Genomic DNA, 24401 nt, shown 5'->3' on the forward strand with positions numbered 1-24401 from the left:
ACAATGGAAAAGCTATAATTCTCAATATGTAAATATTTATTCAAAAATATTTATTGAACGTCTATGTGTACAAAGAAAAGTTCCTGGGAGATTAACCAAGATGGCGGAGTAGAAGGACGTGCACTCACTCCCTCTTGCGAGAGCTCCAGAATCACAACTGGCTGCTGGACAATCATTGACAGGAAGACCCTGGACTTCACCAAGGAGGATACCCCATGTCCAAGGACAGAGGAGAAGCCACAGTGAGACGGTAGGAGGGGCGCAATCAGAGTAAAATCAAATCCCATAACTGCTGGGTGGGTGACTCACAGACTGGCGAACACTTATACCACAGAAGTCCACCCACTGGAGTGAAGGTTCTGAGCCCCACGTCAGGCTTCCCAACCTGGGGGTCCGGCAACGGGAGGAGGAATTCCTAGAGAATCAGACTTTGAAGTCTAGTGGGAATTGATTGCAGGACTGTGACAGGACTGGGGGAAACAGAGACCCCACTCTTGGAGGGCACACACAAAGTAATGTGTGCATCGGGACCCAGGGGAAGGAGCAGTGACCCTGGGGGAGACTGAACCAGACGTACCTGCTGGTGTTGGGGGGTCTCCTGCCGAGGCAAGTGGTGGCTCTGTTTCACCGTGGGGATAAGGACACTGGCAGCAGAGGTCCTGGGAAGTTCTCCTTGGCGTGAGCCCTCCCAGAGTCTGCCATTAACCCCACCAAAGAGCACGGGTAGGCTCCAGTGTTGGGTTGCCTCAGGCAAAACAACCAACAGGGAGGGAACCCAGCCCCACCCATCAACAGTCAAGAGGATTAAGGTTTTACTGAGCTCTGACCGCCACAGCAACAGTCAGCTCTACCCACCACCAGAGCCTCCCATCAAGCCTCTTAGATAGCCTCAACCACCAGAGGGCAGACAACAGAAGCAAGAAAAACTACAATCCTGCAGCCTGTGGTCCAAAAACCACAGTTACAGAAAGACAGAGAAGATGAAAAGGCAGAGGGCTATGTACCAGATGAAGGAACAAGAAAAAACCCCAGAAAAACAACTAAATGAAGTGGAGATAGGCAACCTTCCAGAAAAAGAATTCAGAATAATGATAGTGAAGATGATCCAGGACCTCGGAATAAGAATGGAGGCAAAGATTGAGAAGATGCAAGAAATGATTAACAAAGACCTAGAAGAATTAAAGAACAAACAAACAGAGATGACCAATACAATAACTGAAATGAAAACTACACTAGAAGGAATCAATAGCAGAATAACTGAGGCAGAAGAACGGATAAGTGACCTGGAAGACAGAATGGTGGAATTCACTGCTGCAGAACAGACTAAAGAAAAAAGAATGAAAAGAAATGAAGACAGCCTAAGAGACCTCTGGGACAACATTAAACGCAACAACATTCGCATTATAGGGGTCCCAGAAGGAGAAGAGAGAGAGAAAGGACCAGAGAAAATATTTGAAGAGATTATAGTCGAAAACTTCCCTAACATGGGAAAGGAAATAGCCACCCAAGTCCAGGAAGCGCAGAGAGTCCCATACAGAATAAACCCAAGGAGAAACACGCCGAGACACATAGTAATCAAAGTGGCAAAAATTAAAGACAAAGAAAAATTACTGAAAGCAGCAAGGGAAAAACGACAAATAACATACAAGGGAACTCCCATAAGGTTAACAGCTGATTTCTCAGCAGAAACTCTGCAAGCCAGAAGGGAGTGGCATGATATATTTAAAGTGATGAAAGGGAAGAACCTACAACCAAGATTACTCTACCCGGCAAGGATCTCATTCAGATTCGATGGAGAAATCAAAAGCTTTACAGACAAGCGAAAGCTAAGAGAATTCAGCACCACCAAACCAGCTCTACAACAAATGCTAAAGGAACTTCTCTAAGTGGGAAACACAAGAGAAGAAAAGGACCTACAAAAACAAACCCAAAACAATTAAGAAAATGGTCATAGGAACATACATATCGATAATTACCTTAAATGTGAATGGATTAAATGCCCCAACCAAAAGACATAGACTGGCTGAATGGATACAAAAACAAGACCCATATATATGCTGTCTACAAGAGACCCACTTCAGACCTAGGGACACATACAGACTGAAAGTGAGGGGATGGAAAAAGATATTCCATGCAAATGGAAATCAAAAGAAAGCTGGAGTAGCTATACTCATATCAGATAAAATAGACTTTAAAATAAAGAATGTTACAAGAGACAAGGAAGGACACTACATAATGATCCAGGGATCAATCCAAGAAGAAGATATAACAATTATAAATATATATGCACCCAACATAGGAGCACCTCAATACATAAGGCAACTGCTAACAGCTATAAAAGAGGAAATCGACAGTAACACAATAATAGTGGGGGACTTTAACACCTCACTTACACCAATGGACAGATCATCCAAAATGAAAATAAATAAGGAAACACAAGCTTTAAATGACACAATAGACCAGATAGATTTAATTGATATATATAGGACATTCCATCCAAAAACGGCAGATTACACGTTCTTCTCAAGTGCACACGGAACATTCTCCAGGATAGATCACATCTTGGGTCACAAATCAAGCCTCAGTAAATTTAAGAAAATTGAAATCATATCAAGCATCTTTTCTGACCACAACGCTATGAGATTAGAAATGAATTACAGGGAAAAAAACGTAAAAAAGACAAACACATGGAGGCTAAACAATACGTTACTAAATAACCAAGAGATCACTGAAGAAATCAAACAGGAAATAAAAAAATACCTAGAGACAAATGACAATGAAAACACGACGACCCAAAACCTATGGGATGCAGCAAAAGCGGTTCTAAGAGGGAAGTTTATAGCTATACAAGCCTACCTAAAGAAACAAGAAAAATCTCAAGTAAACAATCTAACCTTACACCTAAAGAAACTAGAGAAAGAAGAACAAACAAAACCCAAAGTTAGCAGAAGGAAAGAAATCATAAAGATCAGAGCAGAAATAAATGAAATAGAAACAAAGAAAACAATAGCAAAGATCAATAAAACTAAAAGTTGGTTCTTTGAGAAGATAAACAAAATTGATAAGCCATTAGCCAGACTCATCAAGAAAAAGAGGGAGAGGACTCAAATCAATAAAATCAGAAACGAAAAAGGAGAAGTTACAACAGACACCGCAGAAATACAAAACATCCTAAGAGACTACTACAAGCAACTTTATGCCAATAAAATGGACAACCTGGAAGAAATGGACAAATTCTTAGAAAGGTATAAACTTCCAAGACTGAATAAGGAAGAAACAGAAAATATCAACAGACCAATCACAAGTAATGAAATTGAAACTGTGATTAAAAATCTTCCAACAAACAAAAGTCCAGGACCAGATGGCTTCACAGGTGAATTCTATCAAACATTTAGAGAAGAGCTAACACCCATCCTTCTCAAACTCTTCCAAAAAATTGCAGAAGAAGGAACACTCCCAAACTCATTCTATGAGGCCACCATCACCCTGATACCAAAACCAGACAAAGACACTACAAAAAAAGAAAATTACAGACCAATATCACTGATGAATATAGATGCAAAAATCCTCAACAAAATACTAGCAAACAGAATCCAACAACACATTAAAAGGATCATACACCACGATCAAGTGGGATTTATCCCAGGGATGCAAGGATTCTTCAATATACGCAAATCAATCAATGTGATCCACCATATTAACAAATTGAAGAAGAAAAACCATATGATCATCTCAATAGATGCAGAAAAAGCTTTTGACAAAATTCAACACCCATTTCTGATAAAAACTCTCCAGAAAGTGGGCATAGAGGGAACCTACCTCAACATAATAAAGGCCATATATGACAAACCCACAGCAAACATCATTCTCAATGGTGAAAAACTGAAACCATTTCCTCTAAGATCAGGAACGAGACAAGGATGTCCACTCTCACCACTATTATTCAACATAGTTCTGGAAGTCCTAGCCACGGCAATCAGAGAAGAAAAAGAAATAAAAGGAATACAAATTGGAAAAGAAGAAGTAAAACTGTCACTGTTTGCGGATGACATGATACTATACATAGAGAATCCTAAAACTGCCACCAGAAAACTGCTAGAGCTAATTAATGAATATGGTAAAGTTGCAGGTTACAAAATTATTATTATTATTTTTTTTTTTTTTTTTTTTTTTTTTTTATTGATTAATTGATTGATTGATTGATTGCTATGTTGGGTCTTCGTTTCTGTGCTAGGGCTTTCTCCAGTTGTGGCAAGCGGGGGCCACTCTTCATCACGGTGCGCGGGCCTCTCACCGTCACGGCCTCTCCCGTTGCGGAGCACAGGCTCCAGACGCGCAGGCTCAGCAATTGTGGCTCACGGGCCCAGCCGCTCCGCGGCATGTGGGATCTTCCCAGACCAGGGCTCGAACCCGTGTCCCCTGCATTAGCAGGCAGATTCTCAACCACTGCGCCACCAGGGAAGCCCGCAGGTTACAAAATTAATGCACAGAAATCTCTTGCATTCCTATACACTAATGATGAAAAATCTGAAAGAGAAATTATGGAAACACTCCCATTTACCATTGCAACAAAAAAAATAAAATACCTAGGAATAAACCTACCTAGGGAGACAAAAGACCTGTATGCAGAAAACTATAAGACACTGATGAAAGAAATTAAAGATGATACAAATAGATGGAGAGATATACCATGTTCTTGGATTGGAAGAATCAACATTGTGAAAATGAGTATACTACCCAAAGCAATCTACAGATTCAATGCAATCCCTATCAAATTACCAATGGCATTTTTTACGGAGCTAGAACAAATCATCTTAAAATTTGTATGGAGACACAAAAGACCCCGAATAGCCAAAGCAGTCTTGAGGCCAAAAAATGGAGCTGGAGGAATCAGACTCCCGGACTTCAGACTATACTACAAAGCTACAGTAATCAAGACAATATGGTACTGGCACAAAAACAGAAACATAGATCAATGGAACAAGATAGAAAGCCCAGAGATTAACCCACGCACCTATGGTCAACTAATCTATGACAAAGGAGGCAAAGATATACAATGGAGAAAAGACAGTCTCTTCAATAAGTGGTGCTGGGAAAACTGGACAGCTACATGTAAAAGAATGAAATTAGAATACTCCCTAACACCATACACGAAAATAAACTCAAAATGGATTAGAGACCTAAATATAAGACTGGACACTATAAAACTCTTAGAGGAAAACATAGGAAGAACACTCTTTGACATAAATCACAGCAAGATCTTTTTTGATCCACCTCCTAGAGTAATGGAAATAAAAACAAAAATAAACAAGTGGGACCTAATGAAACTACAAAGCTTTTGCACAGCAAAGGAAACCATAAACAAGACAAAAAGACAACCCTCAGAATGGGAGAAAATATTTGCAAATGAAGCAACTGACAAAGGATTAATCTCCAAAATATATAAACAGCTCATTCAGCTCAATATCAAAGAAACAAACACCCCAATCCAAAAATGGGCAGAAGACCTAAATAGACATTTCTCCAAAGAAGACATACAGACGGCCACGAAGCACATGAAAAGATGCTCAACATCACTAATTATTAGAGAAATGCAAATCAAAACTACAATGAGGTATCACCTCACTCCTGTTAGAATGGGCATCATCAGAAAATCTACAAACAACAAATGCTGGAGAGGGTGTGGAGAAAAGGGAACCCTCTTGCACTGTTGGTGGGAATGTAAATTGATACAGCCACTATGGAGAACAATATGGAGGTTCCTTAAAAAACTAAAAATAGAATTACCATATGACCCAGCAATCCCACTACTGGGCATATACCCAGAGAAAACCATAATTCAAAAGGACACATGCACCCGAATGTTCATTGCAGCACTATTTACAATAGCCAGGTCATGGAAGCAACCTAAATGCCCATCAACAGACGAATGGATAAAGAAGTTGTGGTACATATATACAATGGAATATTACTCAGCCATAAAAAGGAACGAAATTGAGTCATTTGTTGAGACGTGGATGGATCTAGAGACTGTCATACAGAGTGAAGTAAGTCAGAAAGAGAAAAACAAATATCGTATATTAATGCATGTATGTGGAACCTAGAAAAATGGTACAGATGAGCCAGTTTGCAGGGCAGAAGTTGAGACACAGATGTAGAGAATGGACATATGGACACCAAGGGGGGAAAACTGCGGTGAGGTGGGGATGGTGGTGTGCTGAATTGGGCGATTGGGATTGACATGTATACACTGATGTGTATAAAACTGATGCCTAATAAGAACCTGCAGTATAAAAAAACAAACAAAACAACTAATACTAAACTTTCATTGGGTTATTTGTATGGAAATATGTTAATATAAATGTTTCAGACATTACATGAAATTTCTAAAAATGTTATATTTGTATTTGTATGGAAATATGTTAATATAAATGTTTCAGACATTACATGAAATTTCTAAAAATCTTATATTTGTATTTGTATGGAAATATGTATGGAAATATGTTAATATAAATGTTTCAGACATTACAGGAAACTTCTAAAAATCTTATATGTTCTGGTATAAGGTTATAAGTAATAATCCTAGTTATTACTTTAAAATGTATATCTCAGAAATAACTAATTTTCTTGTCAACTGCATTATTATGAACTTTCATCAAATCTTTAACCATGGTCATTTTTAAGTCTTCTGTCATTTACAGACAGTTCTGGGTGTACTCTGATGATTTTGCAAGTATGTTCCTATAAAAGGGTTTCATCTTCAAGAAATTCATGGAAAAGACTCTGACAAGTACAGGTTTCTGGTAACTGACTGTACTGCTGAACTGAATGAATAAGCATTTTCAGAACTCTAATGAAAAACTGATGAACTCATAAAAGTGCTAACAAAAGATCAAGATGAAAAAAAAAATTAATTACATGGGACTGAGTGAACTGATGAGGATGAGTATAATTTTTGTGACTTTCTGTCTGAATTAAAAAAAAAAAAAATCCCACAAGGACTCAGAGGCAAAGAATATACAAATCAATTTTCACTGCAAAGTAAAGGAGCTGTTACAGTGGAGGATTACTGGACTGAATGTCAATATTATGACATAGTATGAGTGTGTTTCATGTTTGGTAATTGCAATCATTGTTGCTTTTGTTGTGGTCATCCATGTACAATGCTTGGTGTCAGTCTATTTATCTCTTGTAAAAATAAAATACAGTGTGTGTGTGTGGAAAAAAAAAAAAAAAAAAAGAAAAGTTCCTGTCACTGAAGGCCTCCTAGACAACCGAGGGAGAAACAGCTACATTAAGCCAATGCTTATAAGAGTATGTTCAAGGTGTAATCAGAGCACAAAGATGAAGCATTTTTTTGCTGTTTGGGTAAAAGCCAAACCTATACAATTCAAAACAGATCTTTCATGACAACATTCCTGATTTCAAAACAGGGTAGCCCAGCCAGAAGAAATCAGTCAATCTGATTTGCCCAACGAAATATAGACAATGATCTACTCATGTTTTAGTTTTTGCTGCAGTACCTTATCTTTCTCCTGTGTGAAAGACAAACCAGGGAAGGGTTTCCCAGTCTGCTCGGCACAACAATGGGGATAAAAATAGAAACTCTATTTCAATGCTCTGCTTGGTTATTCAACTACTGTGCTTCTTGATCACAAACTTTTCATAATTTCAAACTGAAGTTTTTAATAAGCAAATAGAGAATACAATCAACCTCAAAGGAAATGCAATCGAAAATTAAAACTGAGAACAAATTCATGGGTAATTATAACACATTTTAAAGAAAGCCCTAGGAAGTACAGAATTGAGCCCACTGCAAAACTTGATCAATTCAAATGGCCTGATATTAACCATTTGAAGAAAGCCATCAAACTTTTATATAGCCATTCTCTAGGCTCTAGTCCGTATTATACATCTCACACACATCTGCTTCTTTATGGGAGCATACTATTAAAAACGCAATAGTGAACCTGTTTGCAATGTAGATTGTTCCCTGAAAGTCACCTCTCCCCAACTCCGACAGCACATATGAATGTGTATGTGTGTGTGTATGTGTGTGTGTGTGTGTGTGTAGCTGGAAATGGAGGTTGTTGCTTTTATGTACTCAATATGTATGAACTATCTGCTAAATAAGTTCATCTCCATGAGATTCCAAAACACAATATTACTTCCCTCCCTAAATAATGGTTTCCATCGTATGAAAGAGCAGAGCTCAGCAGCAAAGAGAATGCATTGCTTATAACGGCAGTGGGAGCACACTGATGGAAGCTGGCAATACCCCTCAGGCAGTAAAATACAAGACATGGCTCTTCTCAACTCTTATAGATCCAACTCAATTTTGCGTTGCATGTAATTGTGCTATGCCGCACGGCCTGGGCTGAATAAACCTATGATAGCCTGGAAGGTCAGCGGTTTTCCAGGGAACAAGAAAATATGCTGCTAAGGATCATCTCACTAGCAATAGAATAAGCTCAAGTGCCCAACTAAATAAAAAATTTAATTAAACTCTGAATAATGATGTTTCCACATGCAGAGACTAAGGGAAGCCTGTAGGGAGGTGAATTTTCTTCCATCCTGCCTCTAGAGGACATATATTTGAACATGCCCAAAATAGAATAGGCAAATCTGAATCCATATGCTTTAAATAGACCAAGTTCTCCTTATATACTAAGGAAAACAGTGTTTTGGCAGTGTCTTAATTACTTCTCCATTTCTTTTAGAATGTCAAGATGTTATCCATGTAAGTTCTGCAGTAACTGAATCTTTTTTGTCTTCCTTCCTTATCTTGTATTCAGCAAAGATAAACATTCTTTCAAAAATAGTAAAAAAAAAAAATCTTTCTGTATTATGTTAAGTGAAAAACTCAGTCTCGAATGGGTATGAGTCTCGAACTCATACTGTATGATTCCATTTCTGTGACATTTTGGAAAGTCAAAAATACAGGAACAGAGAACAGATAAGTGATTGCCAGGGGTTTGGAGTGAAGGGAGCATCTGAATAGAAAGGGGCAGCTGGAAGGTATTCTTCAGGATATTAAAATTATTTTGTATCTTGTCTATGGTGGTCATTATAAGCATCCGTGTATGTGTAAAAACTTATAAAACTGTACACCAAAAAATGAATTTTGCAAAATTTTTAATTGGTTTAGAAATAATTTTAGTGCCTATTTTGTAGCAATACAACAATGAGATTCTCCTTGCTATAATGATGCTGAATTTTCAGCATCTCACCTATAGTCTTAATCAGCATCATTATAGCGCATTATTGTTTCAGCATGACTAGAACATTATTACAGCATTATTTTCTGTATCATTAGAGCGTTGTTATTTCAGTGTCACTTAAGCTTCTTAAGCCTCTTACCTAAGTAATATAAATCAAACTAAAGTAATGGTTGGTGTGAAGCACTCTTCCCATTTTCCTGCTTTCACTTTTTTTCTCTCACTTTGAGGCCGCTATTTTAAAATACACAACTAGCAAGATACATAAATAACAGGATATTTTTATCTTATACCAAAAATGTATGCCTCACCACAAATTCCCTTAATTTTTTCCTTCCCTCTTCCTTCTTTAAAAGAATAACCAGAAATTGTAATAAAATAATTACTATTCACACATTTTTGAGAAGTGGTTTATCCTGTAACTGGGGTATCAATAATGCCAGGACATATGAACCTGGACGACATTCTGCTGAGTGAGATGAGCCAGATAAAGACAAATACTGTATGGTATCCCTTACAGGTGGAGTCTATTTTTTAAAAAAGCTGATTTTATAGAAATGGACAATAGAATGATGGTAGCCAGGGGCTGAGGAAGGAGGAAATAAGGAGAGGTAGGTCAAAGGGTACATACTTTCAGTTATAAGATCTGAGGATCTAATTTGCAGCATGGTGACTATAGTTAATAATACTGTATTGTATACTTGACACTTGCTCAGAGTAGATCTCAAGTATTCTCACACAAAAAAAGTTAACCATGTGAGGTGATAGATGTGCTATCTTGATCTTGGTCATCATTCCACAATGTATATGTATTCAAATCACCACATGGTACACTTTAAATACAATTATATTTGTCAATTATTTCTCAATAAAGTTGGAAAAAATAAAATAAAACCAACTTTTAAGTTCAAAATTGATGCCATGAATAAAGCATCTGAAAAAGACTTTCGTATCCTAGTAGTTCCTTTCCTCATTCTCCTTGGTTTCCTTACCCCTTTGCCATGGTCAAGTTGTTAATGGAACCTGGTATGGTATTGTATGTTTGAACACACACAATTGCCATAGAGAGTACTGTCTTCAAACCCAGAGTCCTCAGAGGGAAGACTTCCCACTTCAGTGTACCGTGGGTGTAGGTGTCCAAGCTCTAACACCTCCACCTGAAAACCCTTTCCTGGCTGAGCATTTTCTATTTTGCTGTGTTTCTGCAATAGGAGTATCTCCACCCTATTCCATTTAGAAGCCATGTCCTATAAATCCTGTACAAATAGCAGATCCCTAAGGTAAACCTTAGGAGAGAAACTAGTTTCATCGTGGGTCGCAAGGTCTCTCACTGTGGATCTCTGGACACCTTCCATCACTGGCTCTTAGAGCTTAATATTTGCCTCTCTACCTCTTCCCAGTTGCCCTCTACCCCTTGCTATCTTGTTTTCGTCCATCACAGTGACTCCATTTATTCCCTACAACAGGGACTCTGAACTTTTCTCGAAGGCGTCCCTGTTCAGACTTCTGTCTTGTGGTTTCCTAGTCTGTTGGTCTGAGAGTTGCTTATCTTACCCAGTGTGCACGGATGGAACGTGAATCTCAGTGTGCTTCCTGACACTCAGTCATCTCTCCAAAGGAAGCATCTTCAATGATTTCTTGGGTATCTTTCCAGAACTTTCCCTGTATATACAAGCTTTACACACACACACCCTTTTGAAAAACACTCACGAATAGGAGCACATTATTCATATTGTCTTGTGCTTTGCATTTTACTTAATATGCTTACTGATCTCTGTATTTCAAAATAAATATACTCACTTTATTCTTTTTCACAGCAGCATAATTGGTATGTACCATAACTTATTAATCACACCTTTATTGATTGAGTCTCAGTTATTCATTTTTGTTGCTGCCACCATCATAAGCAACAGTGTGGTCAACATCCTTGTACTTATATTTTTGCAAAGACATGCAAGTGTCATTATAGAAAACTTTTTGAAGTGGAATTAATTGCTGGATCAACACTTTCAGTTTATTCATTTTCATAAATTTCACCAAACTGTCCTCCCAAAATATAGTAGCAATTTATATTCCTACCAAAAGGATGCCAGAGCTCCTGATTCACACAACTTCACCAAGCTAATACGTTACCAAACTTTTAAATCTTTACTTAAATCTTTATTCTTCAATAGGTTAAAAAAAAGATACCTCATTATTGTTTTAACTTGTTTAACCTAATTATTAGTGAGGTCCGCATCTTTGTATACGATATTTGATTTTGGCCAATGTATACTTTTGCCCATTCTGGGATCGATTCAGATCTTTTCTCATGGTGCTCTGAGTCCTCAGAAAATTCATCACACAGTGGGGCCACGGGCTCTTTTCTGCCTCAAGTCCAAACAAACCCCAGCACCATTTCTACTCCTACAGATGACGTCCAGGACAGCAGCAAAGGGTCACTTCTATGTCAGGCTGGCCACCTCTCTGGCACTTCCACCAGATACGGGGCCAAGGGTGCCTCTACTCTCAGACCCCAAACTTAAAGTGGGGAAGGATCGGGGGAGTTCTCTGCCGGTCCAGTGGTTAGGACTCGGCACTTTCACTGCCATGGCCCGGGTTTAATCCCTGGTTGGGGAACTAAGATCCCAGAAGCCGAGTGGTACGGCCAAAAAAAAAAAGGGAAAGGGTTCTAGCATCACCCCAACCGGAGCAAGGCAGCAGAGGCGTGGAGGACACAGAGCTGCCCGCCCCTCTCCTCAGCAGCCCACTTGCTCCCCTGCCCTCCCCGGCCCACCCCCAGTTTTGAGGCCCTTATCTGGCCTGGGCAGAGAAGATGAGAGCCGGATTCAGTCAGTGGTCCTGCTGCAAGCAGTTTGTTGAACAAATAGAACTGGTGACATTATCCAGTACAGCTTTGTTTTTCTTTTCCCATCCCTTTAAACTTTAGCCCATACTTCTTCTCCTTCTCCAGGAAAACTATTTGCAAATCCCTTGGGGATTCTGTGTTGTCTCTTTATATGTACAGGAATATATATATATTCCCAGCGTCACTCTGAGTGACCCATGCCGTCTCTTTTCAGTCATCAGCACGTTCAGTCCTGGTGAGGGTCAAATTCCACACCCAGCCCCTGCCTGGGCTGCTGGGGGCTGAAAGCCAGGCGCGGGGAAGGAGGCACGGCCCTCCCCCCGTGCCCCCCACTCACTCCTCTGACTTCCTCGCTCCCTGGAACAGTAGCAGCTCGGGCAGGAGGAGACATGAGGGGAGAAAACAGTACTTCCTGGCCTGGGTGGCTTCACGCCCTGAAGACCTGTTTCAAGCTGGCATTCCCGAGTGAGAAAACAGGTGATGGAAGTGTCCTCTTTCTTTGGGGGTCCCTTCAGGGCTCCTGCCGAGCCCCTCCGTGAAGCCCAGAGGATACAGCTCCGTCCGAGTGGGCCCAGAGCCCCCTCCCCGGGCCTCCTTGGCTGAGGCCTTCTCACCCTCTCCAGCACCCTGGGTGGGCAGGCCAGGCCCAAGGCGGTGAGTCAACGTTTTCCCACCCTCTACACTCCCCGGGGTGGGGGGGGGGCGAAGGCAGCCATAGTGGGCTTCGTGGTCTCAGATGCCTGAGGCGGGGTCCTCTGTGCCTCTAACCCCCAGGGAGATTGAGGCGAGGGGGCAGCTTCAAGGATAAACAAAGCTGGACAGAAATTAAAGCGGTAACAACGATTTTATTCGGTAACCACTGCAGCAGGGGAGAGAGCTGAGCTCCAGCCCTATTTGCACAGAGGTCACTGGCATTTTAAAGGGAGGCTGAGGGAGTGGGAAGGGGAAGCAAAGCGGGGGCTTGAGCAGAGTTGGGGAAGTGAACCTTTACAGAAGGCGAGCAGAGGTGGGTCAGTGTGAAGGCATCAGGCCAGCTGTGTCTGTTCACTGGCGCCTAGGGAAGTCAGGTTTCTACCTTCCCAAAGAGATGGGGAACAAGCCCTCTACTTCCTGATGAGTACCTTTCAAAGGAATGGCTTTCAGGTCTTTGAGAAAGTTTCTCCTGGGTTGTAAGAGATACAAATATTTCTCAAACGGACTGAGGAAATATTTATAGCTGTAAGTTTAGTAGCATTTTAGTCAGTGTTCTAAGAACGGGAGGCCAGGGACCTACATCAGGTGTTGGGTAGAACAAATGGTAAAATTCTTTTGGCAGCCTTGACCTTTTCCAGACAGGAACTGCAAGGGGGACTAGGTCATCGCAGGGACATAGCCTTAGGCCACTAGAAGTCATGGCGGCGTTTGGTCACGTCTCTTAGTGCAGGTGTTTGAATGAAGTTTAGATGAAGTTGTTTAGACTAAAAGTTTCTGCAGTTCTCAGCAGGCCGTCCCCACCAGGAAGAGCGTAAGGTATAAAGCACAGCTTGCTCCAAATACCTCCTCCACACAAGATGCTTTTTATCCTTTCTTGTGTCCTTGACCCCACTGACGGGTCTGGGTGTCACTCTCTTTGTACATATGATAAGAGGAAGGGCCTCTCTCACACACACATCCTTCTTCTGTATCAGCTTACTAGTGCCTCAGTGGAAATGACAGCAGACAGAGACCAACTCCAACATCCTGTTAGCCAGACCTATGGTTTATACCAAGAATTGGGGCATTAGGAGCCCAAAAGCCAAAACTATAAAAATCAGCCTCCTTTGTTTCTCTTTCTATTTTGGTGGTAGCCTCCCACCAAAGACAGGGTCTTATTTGAAATGGGGGAAACAGAGATTACAGAGAAAGGAATAAACACACCTATATCAATACACCGTGTATCATTTCAACATGGGTTTTTTGCATACCGAGCACCCAGCCCAGTATCTGGCCCAGAGGAAATGTTCAAAAAGTGAGTGAATGAATGAATGCATGAATGAATGGGCCCTATTTCTGAGTAAGGCAATCATTATGTAGTACTTCCTATGGCTGCAATGCAATGAATTGTCTGATCTCTCAATAGGTTAGTTTTATTTTAAAATAGCATTTAAGATTTGATTTATAAGAATAAATGTTTAACATATAACATTTTGAAAATATGAAAATGCACAAATTAGGAAGTAAAGTCACTTGTAATCTCAGAACTCATCACTGTTAACATTTTATATGCATATATAAACATATATTATGTATATTATTTTAAAACAAAAATAAACTAAATTATATGATATGAAATCCATACAGCCCCAAAATGGTACATCCTCCCTGGATGCTATTGCCTTTTTTTTAAGCACAACTTTGCTCAAGTTTGCTGTTGTGTTTCACTTTGACTCACAGGTCCTACACTAGTCAGCTTTTGCCACAATAATGCTGCATAAGAACAACAACGACAAAAAAAAAAAAACAGGTGGGACTTCCTTGGCACTCCAGCGGTTAAGACTCCATGCTTCCACTGCAGGGGGCATGGGTTCAATCCTTGGTGGGGGAACTAACATCCTACATGCTGTGCAGCCAAAATATAAAAATAAAAATAAATTAAAAACAGGTGGCAGTATCAGTGAACATCTGGTTCTCACTCCCATGTCTGCAGGAGCGGGTCTGCTAGTCACAACTGCACTTGGCTGGGCTTGGCTCCAGGCCATAGGTCTGGTTCAGGTTGGCTTCACATGTCTCTAAATTTCAAGCCTTTGCTTGATTCATATCCACATACATCCCATTGGCCAAAGCAAGTCACTTGGCCAAGCCCAACATCAGTAGGGCAAAGAAATATATTATGCCTTTGGTGGGATTCACTGTAAAGTTACATGAAACAGGCAGTCACATGGGAAGGATATGGGGAAAGGAGAAGAACTGGAAACAATAATCCAGTCTACCCCAGGCCTAAACATCCTTCTTTCTATCATTCCTTGTAGTTAGGTCTAGGATATTCATAGATCTTCTGTAATGTTTCATTATGTTAAACAACAAACTATAACATTTACTTAGTATAAACATGAAAGACACATTCTGAATGCACTAAAGACTGGTAATTTCTCTTAAAACAGGAAGTTTGAATTCTCCACAATCTATAGTAATGTACTCATTTTCTTTAGTCTATTTATTACATTCCTTTGATTTGAATGCTCCATTGAACTTTTGTCTATATTTCCATGTGTGTCACTTAACTCAGGAATCCACCTTTCTCCAGGTTTCAGTAGAGCCCTATAGGGATAGTGCTTTCCCATTCTATAGCTGAAATCTTTCTACCATATTCTCTCAGGGAAAATTAATAGTTTTGGTATATTAAAACATTTTTATATTTCTAAAATATCTCTAACTTTCTTACATTAAAATATCCCTACATCTATTTATTATAAACTTCTGTCCTTAAGCATATAATGTAAAATACTTATTTTTTAATAAAATGGATAAGAAATAGCCCTATCATAATAATCACCTCATATTGTTTTAGAATTTGGAGGTCAACTGTTTTCAATCTCTCAGTCTGCCCAAAAAAATCACATAAACCAATAAAATCCTTTCAACAATGGTGTCATTACCATCACAATTGATGCTTTCCCCCATTTTCCTCGTGCAGTAACTAGGTATTTTGATCCATATCACTTAAAATACGCAGGTGGTTTCATTTTCTTGTTTCTACCCAGAGACGTGATAAAATGTGTACAAAGCCCCAGTGAATACGTCCTTTATAAGGCCTAAATTACTTCTTGATAGAATGGGCAGGAGAGGAAGCATTGTTAACTCTTTTATGCTGCTAGGAGAGCATATAGTGTGCTCCCCAGCTGGGGGTTATGGTGCCCTCATCTGGAGGGGATTTGGTTAGTGTGGGGGGCATGTTTAGTTGTCACAGTAACTGGAGTCTGCTACTGGCATTTAGTGCCTAGGGGTCAGGAATGGTAAGTTCTTATATCGCACAGAACCATCTCACCCTACAGAGAGGTGTCCCATTCAAAATGCCAGTTGTGCCTTGTGTTGATATGCTGACTTAGTGGAGTATGGCCTGTATTAGGACTTTTAGCTGCAAACAACAGAATAACTTAGCTAGTTTAAGTGGAAAAGGAACTTTACATTAAAGGATACTTGGTAGCTCACAGAATCCCCAGAAGGTCCAGAGAATCAGGTTGGGTGGCCAAGTAGCAGGAAAAATGCCTCATTTCACTGCCAGATGCTCCAGGGAAATGCTGTTGCCACCACCCTCTGCCAGCATGTACCACCTACGCAGGTCATGGGATCCCCCAGATAGCACCTTTGCCACTGTAGTTTCTGAGACCTGGGTCTCCCTCCACCATCTTCACCAGAATGGATTGATTTCATGCAAGGTCTCCTTCTTGCTTGGTGGAGCCCAGATCACGTCTGAACCCCAGTGACAAAGGAGGCTGAGAAGGTGAGTTCCTGGCCTCTACTGCGGGTCTCTACCCAGGGAAGCAGGGCTCACAGGGTAGGAGGTTCCCCAAACACAGGAAGGGTGTTCAAAAGATGCTGAGCAGTCACTAACTGTGACAAATGTCCAGAAAATCATCAAAAGCGCTCATCTCATTTCCCTCCATAAAGACACTTCCCAAGCATGGACCTGATAAAAACAGCCTCCAAAATTGTCTTATAGCATCTTAAAAAGATATATTTAGTCTCTTCCACTGTTGCATTTTCATTCTATTTTCCCTACCTCAATTAGCATATCAGATATTTTTTGGATTGCTGCTTACATATCACTGCTGTTTCTTTCCTCAGCACTGTAATTCCTTTTTTTAAAAATTGATTGATTGATTGATTGATTTTGGCTGCACTGGGTCTTAGTTGCAGCACTCGGGATCTTCGCTGTGGCATGCAGGATCTCTTGGTTGTGGCATGCAGACTTCTTAACTGTCGCATGCGGGATCTAGTTCCCCGACCTGGTATCGAACCGGGGCCCCCTGCATTGGGAGCGTGGAGTCTTACCCACTGGACCACCAGTGAAGTCCCAGCATGGTAATTCCTGTTCAGCTCTACGACTCTTATTTCTTTGTCCTCTCACCTCCTACAACTTTATATATCTCACATGAGCATTTACAAAAAAAAAAAATTCTTTTAATTATGGGGTAAGATAACATGTATGTGGTTTTAAAAAAGCAAAAAGAAGTACAGTGCACTTTGGTTCAAAGACATAATCATGGTGACTTTGTGTCCATGTGGTTTTTGGCAGGAAGTGTGGGGAGTAACCAGAAGTGTTGTACCCATTTGCTATATGGTTACCTAAGAACAAGAGCTCCATATACCATATAGCAGCTTAAGTGGACAGGACTGTAAACAAATAGGTCAAAGAATTTTACACGTAAATATATAGGGCAGTGCCATAGAACAGTGGCTTTTCAGAAGTCACTTGAACCACTAAAGGGAAAGCAGGGCTTCCCAGGTGGCGCAGTGGTTAGGAATCTGCCTGCCAATGCAGGGGACACGGGTTCGAGCCCTGGTCTGGGAAGATCCCACATGCCGCGGAGCAACTGGGCCCGTGAGCCACAACTACTGAGCCTGCGCGTCTGGAGCCTGCGCTCCGCAACGGGAGGGGCCGCGATAGTGAGAGGCCCGCGCACCGCGATGAAGAGTGGCCCCCACTTGCCACAGCTGGAGAGAGCCCTCACACAGAAACGAAGACCCAACACAGCCAAAAATAAATAAATTTATAAAGGGAAAGCAACATAAGTTTCCCAGAAACAATGAATCGATTTCTCAGTTTTATTATTCCTATTTTTGATGCTATAACAGAAATTCATGGCCTTCCAATGAGTAACTAATTGTGGACTACACAGGGGAATAAGTATTGCAGTTTACATTTTAAAATTATCCCCAATTGCCTGAATTTATCAGTGACATTTAATGAATGCAAATAAGTAGTTTTGAGGATATCATACTAGAGCTGATAATAGCACCTTCCGTCAGCTCTCAAATTACCTTATAAACAAGCTTTCTTATCCCCAAAATAGTGATCCAGGAAAGAAATGCTCTAGCTAGTATCAGAATTTTAAATTCACTGACTCAGACTGGGTTGCTCTAATATTCATTTTTACTGTGAATGAATAATCCAGGGGTTTGTCTTGTTAAGAACGTGTACTGCCATCAAACTCATGTAGGGACTGGGAAACTTTTTTTTAGAGTACACTGGGTTTATTTATTTTTTATATGACTAACTGGAAAACCTGTTATTCAGGAAGGCACCCACAATTTGTTCAATGATAAAACTGTTGCTTGAAAGTGATGAAAATAATGGATGATGATAGATTATCCATTCATCAATTTAGGTTTAGAGATACTATAGGTTTGTTTTCTTTGATTATATAATGAAATAAATTCTTAATTTGTTACATTATCTGATAGCTAGTTTATGAATTGATGATCAAGTATAGAGGTGCAAACATACCTTATTAGTCTTATGTCTGAAATAACATCTAGAGTGTGAAGTCAAAACTACTGTAATTACCTCCCTACGGGAACATCTGGCTGCTGGAATGACCAGGTAGAAGCACATTTGGGGTTTTGGAGTGAATAGTTTGAATCTTAAGTATGCTCTAGATAGAAATCTAGTATATCTCAAAGGCTTATAGTTAGTTTAGACTGAAAAGTAGGTTAATACAGTAATGATCTAGGATGCTATAAATGGGACCAAGTTCAAAGCTGGCAGAATCTTGCCCTGCTGTTGAAAATATTACTTTTTTGACATCCCTTAAACTATTCATATAGGATCTACTATCTTACCAGTGACTGAAAATGTTGGAATCTGGTTATACATGTAAATATGTGCCACTAGGTTTCCCTATGTGACGTCGACAGAGCCTTCTAGAATTCTGAGTCTCCTGTAGACAACAGATGCACTAGAGCAGCCCAGTCAAGAAGGCCCCAAACATGGGTAGCTGTCCCGGACATGGCATCCGCAGGACTAGCATCGAAGTACAGTCACAAAGAGTCTAGGGTCCTTGGAAACCACCTGGCACCGCACTGTTTCAATACAAAGAAGTGAATTGGTTTGTTCAGAATCATCGTCAGTGGTGGGCCCAGGTCCGCCTCCTGTACCAAACCAATGCTCTTTCACCAACCACGCAGCCTCCCTGTCAGACACTAGCCTACATGACATACTATACCAACTTAGGACGACATAGTCTGTCTATGTGACCCAACGAGCAATTATTCTATGACGTTGACTAATGGGGGAAAAAGTCATTTCATATATTTCTGATCCCAAACTTTGATTTTTGCAAATTAATGTCTTAATTAGATTTTTTAAATGGAAACAAGAAGAAGATTTATCTTACTGTACACTTTCCATTGTCTTTGTAAACCTGCTTAAATGAAGATTTCACTGATAAAAACTGGAATCTTTAATCCCTAAATTAAATATCTGGGGTTTTTTTTTTTCCAGTTCTGTCATATCAGCTGACCACGCTCCTACGTTCATAGAACTTCAGGGCTGCAAGGGAGCTGGTTTAGTCAAAAGAAAGTGACTTTCCCTTTGTTCCACATCCTTAACTTGTGAAATGATTTGTACTCGGTGGAGAGAGGAACTGCCGCATTGTGGAAAGAGCGTGGCTTTGAAGTAGAATAGACGCAAGTTTAAATTTAGCCCTACCTTTTATTAGCTTTATAAATCGCCATTTAACCATTTAGAGCCCCAGTTTCCTAGTTTCCTAATCTGTAAAACAGAACTAGTAACTTCCTAACAGGGTCACTGAAGGGAAGAAATGTAATAATGTGCCAAAATCACCTCGCTCACAGCCAGGTATTTAACAAATGGGAGGTATGATTCTTAAGTAAAAGAACAGTGGGGCATGTAACCCCAGATTGCAAAAAGGATACTTTTTTAAGCCTTTCAAATTGTTGGGAAGGGTTGGAGTAGCTCCTTCAGGATAAAGAGATTTATAGATGTATGTTAAGAAGTGCTATTTTTCCTGAAATATTGTTAACTTAGGTTCTGGGAGGAGCCCTGGGTTGTAGTTCAGGTCCTGTGCCCTAGCAGCAGAATGGCCTTGGATATGGCACTTGATCTCCTTAGGACTGTTTCCTCACTTAAAAGACAAGGCAAGCCCCCAAATATCTTTGCTTCCCACTTCGAGGGTTGACTTAAGGAAGCCATCTACAAACAGTAAAGCCCTCCGCCCCCAGGAGGGACTCCTGGTAAGCAGCTCCCAGGTCTTTCCATCTGGATGGACCCTCTCTCTTCATCTCTGCTACTGACATCACTTCAGTGACCCACTGTTAGCAGTTTATGAGATGCTATTGAGATTTTCTTTGCCTTCAATGTTCTGTTGTTAATCCTCTGTGAAGCTGACTGATTTGAAGAGCTTTAAAAGTCTCAGGTTAAAGGTGCTCTGCCAGCTGTGCTATCTTAGCATGAAGGACAAAAATGTAAAAGCTAAGAAACACTAAACTATCACAGCGCCTGTTTCTGACTTCACTATATTCACAAAGATCCAACAGCTTCTAAGAGTGAGACAAAAAAATAAAGAAAGGCAACAAGGGAAAACAATACATTTATTAACAGGCATGAAAATGCATAAACTCACTTATAAATAAATGTAGTATAATTTACCCAGTGAAAAAATAGCTAAAATCCATGAGTAAACTGGATTTTTATCTTTGAAATGATTACATATTTGATCTCTAATAATTTCCCCCTCCATCATGATCTCTTAGTAGCAGCAATTTTACACTGACTATAGAAAAAGCTGTTACCAGTGATTATCTTATGGGAGGGAAACTTTTCAAGAATTTTCTTTAAAAATGAACCAGTGCAAACAAATTCAGATTATGAGGGATACAGTAAGACCGGGGGCTTATCTTCAGAAAAGTAGAAAATAAAAATCCCAAACATTCATTAAGAAATGAAAAAGCAAATTACATTTTGATCACTGAAAAATAACACATATGGACATTATAAAACATTCTTAACCAGTGACTGCAATAATTACATTTATAAATGTTCATTCAAGTACTAGTGATCAAAAAACATTCAAAGTCTCATTAAAAGTAACACTAGGCATAGATACATGTGAACAATGCTTCTTTTGATTTAACAACAAAAATCATGTCAACAGGAGACAAGTTACCCTTAAAATACTGTATTTTTTTTTTTTGTCTGTAAATGATTTTCCACGGTCTGTATATTTTACTTGTGAGGACCCAACGAACATCTCACAATGGCTAATTAAGAAGTCCTTTCTATAAAATGAACCTCGGTATTATAGAGATAAACATTCTAAAACACAAGTTTAGCTTAAAAATAACAGTGCAGAATCAGTTTTCTTTCGTAAGAAATTGTTAACTCCTTACCAATGTTGGTTTGCTGTTGTGCAGACTCTATCAGAACACTTTTGTGGTATTTACCAAAGAGCTATTTAATGAGCTGAAAAGATTTCATAAACTCTGGTACCACGATAGCAATGTAGAGCTTACGTCAAAATTGCGCTGAAATCAACATCATTTCCTTCATTACTGTTGTTAATGAATCTTCCTTCAAAAAGCTCCCTCCTAATTTTGGCCTGAGTCTCAGGCTTTAATAAAAGTTCCTTTATCTGTTTCACTTTGGACTGCAGACCCATCCTCTCTCGACGCAAAGCTTCATTAATTAAGTCCCGGATTCCAATAGGTTTCTGGCCTATGGAAAAAAAATTATATGATACATTTTACATACAAATGCCAATGAAAAACATTAAATATGGCACACTGACTTATCAAAAGAGGGTTAAAAAGAAACCTTTAAAATGCTGCCCACATTTTATAGAAAAGGTTGCATTTCACCAAAAATATATCATTTACATGAAACAAACTTACTGTAAATAAAGATCACTGCATAAGCGACAGCACACATAGGACAAACATGAAACATTATGGACTAGCTATATGGATAATAATTTCAACAGTGATCATTTTAATCATAGCACTTGTTAGCTCTGTGTGTGTTTTGGCCTCAGATAAAGTAGTCAAATGCCCTGCTAAGCAATATAAATGGCAGTATTCCATTTACGGCAAGGCCCCTTCCATGCCCTTTGAATCCACGAGGCATCACGCAAAATCCTCTCTCCCACAGCCTCGGCTGAGGGCAAGTAAAACCTGGGCCATTCTTCCTTCATAAATTAATTTCCTCTGATAGTCCCAGCACTCCATTTCTCTTCTGTTGTGTTTCAGGAATGCAAACACATCAATCATGAAAGTATTAGGCAATCTCCACAGATTGGACAAGAGACACTTAAATAGCACAATGCAAATTAGTCCATTGACTTGGCAGAGGGGAGCAGGGATGCTTCTCACGGAGCGGCGGGGGCCTGCCTGCCTTCGGGTCTCATTTCCTGTTGTTGTCACTGTCAGTGCCATTCCTATCAGCCTCTTCAGTTTTCACAGAGCTCCCATCCCCTGGCTTGTTTTTGTTCTGTGTTTCTTCCAGATACTGCTGGACAGCCTTGAGCACCGCATTCTCCACCAGCCTCTTACTGAGCCTTACCAGTTCAGCATCATCGGGCTCACCTCCATTCTTATCACCTACATTCCACAATAGAGAAGATAGGTCACTGAGATCATATTGCCATAGAAACTCAGCATGCAGGGGCCAGCTAGTTCAGTTAGTTACAAAGAGCAAGTGTCCTTCAGTCTGGTAAACTGGATCTATAAATCCAAGAATACTGGCTTGGCCTTTCATTTGGTATTTGCAGAAGCAGGAGACTGCCTGTCCCTGAAGACTTCAGGTTGAAAAGCAGTTCATTAGCCCCAATCTAAAAATATTCGACCTAGCAATGCTGGAAGTTCCCCATTTCTACATGGGATTTTTGTTTTTCTCTCATCCAAAAGTGATTACTACTACTGAAGTCCACATACCCACCACCTGGAGCCTCAGACATGTGAAATCACCAACAAGATGTATTTGCTTCTACTTTGCCACTACCAAATGTCAGGTAATTGAGATTTCCTAATCAACTAGCCACATAGGATCAGTAATTTTATAACCCTTGGCCTGGATGGTTGTTAACAAAGTCTCAGCCCTCCCATGAAGACAAAGGCAATTACTACTCTTAGGAAATGGTTAAAATAAGCTTGTAAAACTAATATTCTTTTTAATTTCAGAGCTATCACTGCAATTTAAGAAATAGGAAACTCTTCGAGGAAGAGTTAGGATTATGACAGTAAATTACTAGATGTTAGTATTTTATGGCCATTTTGCTTCCCTGCTAGTGATGATCAAGGTTAAATTATCCTTTCATTTTTCTGTAAAAGGGCTGGTTGTCATCTGTTCAAATGCTGCACATTTCCCACTCATTCTCTTTCTTGTCTCCCTTAACTGAGGAAAAAAAAACTAGGGGGCTCGTCTCTCATGCCCAGTCAGTCCTTCATCTCCTTCCACTGAGCTATGGATCCAGGAAGGCAGATGACTGGAAGCAAAGACATCTGAGCACCTAAATATATTAAGTAAATGCTAACAGATCTCAAGGGAGTGATAGCATTACAATAATAGCAGGGGATTTTAATACTCTACTTCCAACAATGGATAGATCATCCAGACAGAACATCAATAAAAAAACATTGGATTTGAACTACACTTGAGGCCAAATGGACCTAAGAGACATATAAAGAACATTCCATCCAACAGCACCAGAATACACATTCTTCTCAAGCACATACGTAACATTTTCCAGGATAGATTATGTATTAGGTCACAAAACAAGTCTTAGCAAATTTTTAAAAATTGAAATCATACCAAGTATCCTTTTCTGACCACAATGGTATGAAACCAGACATCAATAACAAGAGGAAAACTGGAAAATTCACAAACATATAGAAATTAAACAAACACTCATGAACAACCAATGAGTCAAAGATGAAATCAAAAGGGAAATTAAAAACATATATCTTGAAACAAAAAATGGGAACACAACATACCAAAGCTTATGATCCAGCAAAAGTAGTGTTAAAAGGGAAGTTTATAGCAATAAATGCCTGCACTAAGAAAAAAGGATGATCTCAAGTAAACAACCCGAACTTGGGACTTCCCTGGTGGTCCAGTGGTAAAGAATCTGCCTTTCAATGCAGGGGACGTGGGTTAGATCCCTGGTCAGGGAACTAAGATCCCACATGCCACGGGGCAACTAAGCCCACGCGCCACACTGCTGAGCTTGCGTGCCTCAACTAGAGAGCCTGTGTGCTGCAAACTACAGAGCCCAAGCATTCTGGAATCCACACACCACAACTACAGAACCCACGCACCCTGGAGCCTGTGCACCACAACTAGAGAAGAGAAAACCTGCACA

General features: G+C 40.0%; 1 protein-coding gene across 6 annotated transcripts in view; it reads right to left on the reverse strand.

The window, feature by feature from the left end:
* Positions 1 to 20620: 20620 nt before the first annotated feature.
* AKAP7 (A-kinase anchoring protein 7) overlaps positions 20621 to 24401 on the reverse strand; it is a 141315-nt gene continuing 137534 nt past the window's right edge. For 3 of the 6 annotated variants that reach the window (XM_007190860.2, XM_007190863.2, XM_057528278.1), the window contains one exon: positions 21629 to 22641. In XM_007190860.2, coding sequence (XP_007190922.2) covers positions 22445 to 22641 — 197 coding nt within the window. In that variant the 3' untranslated portion in view covers positions 21629 to 22444. Of the gene's footprint in view, positions 22642 to 24401 lie in introns of all 6 variants that reach the window. The other 3 variants (XM_007190859.2, XM_057528277.1, XM_057528276.1) reach the window with 2 other exon arrangements.

This window comes from Balaenoptera acutorostrata, chromosome 14 (assembly GCF_949987535.1).
Source record: "Balaenoptera acutorostrata chromosome 14, mBalAcu1.1, whole genome shotgun sequence".
Classification (NCBI taxonomy): domain Eukaryota; kingdom Metazoa; phylum Chordata; class Mammalia; order Artiodactyla; family Balaenopteridae; genus Balaenoptera; species Balaenoptera acutorostrata.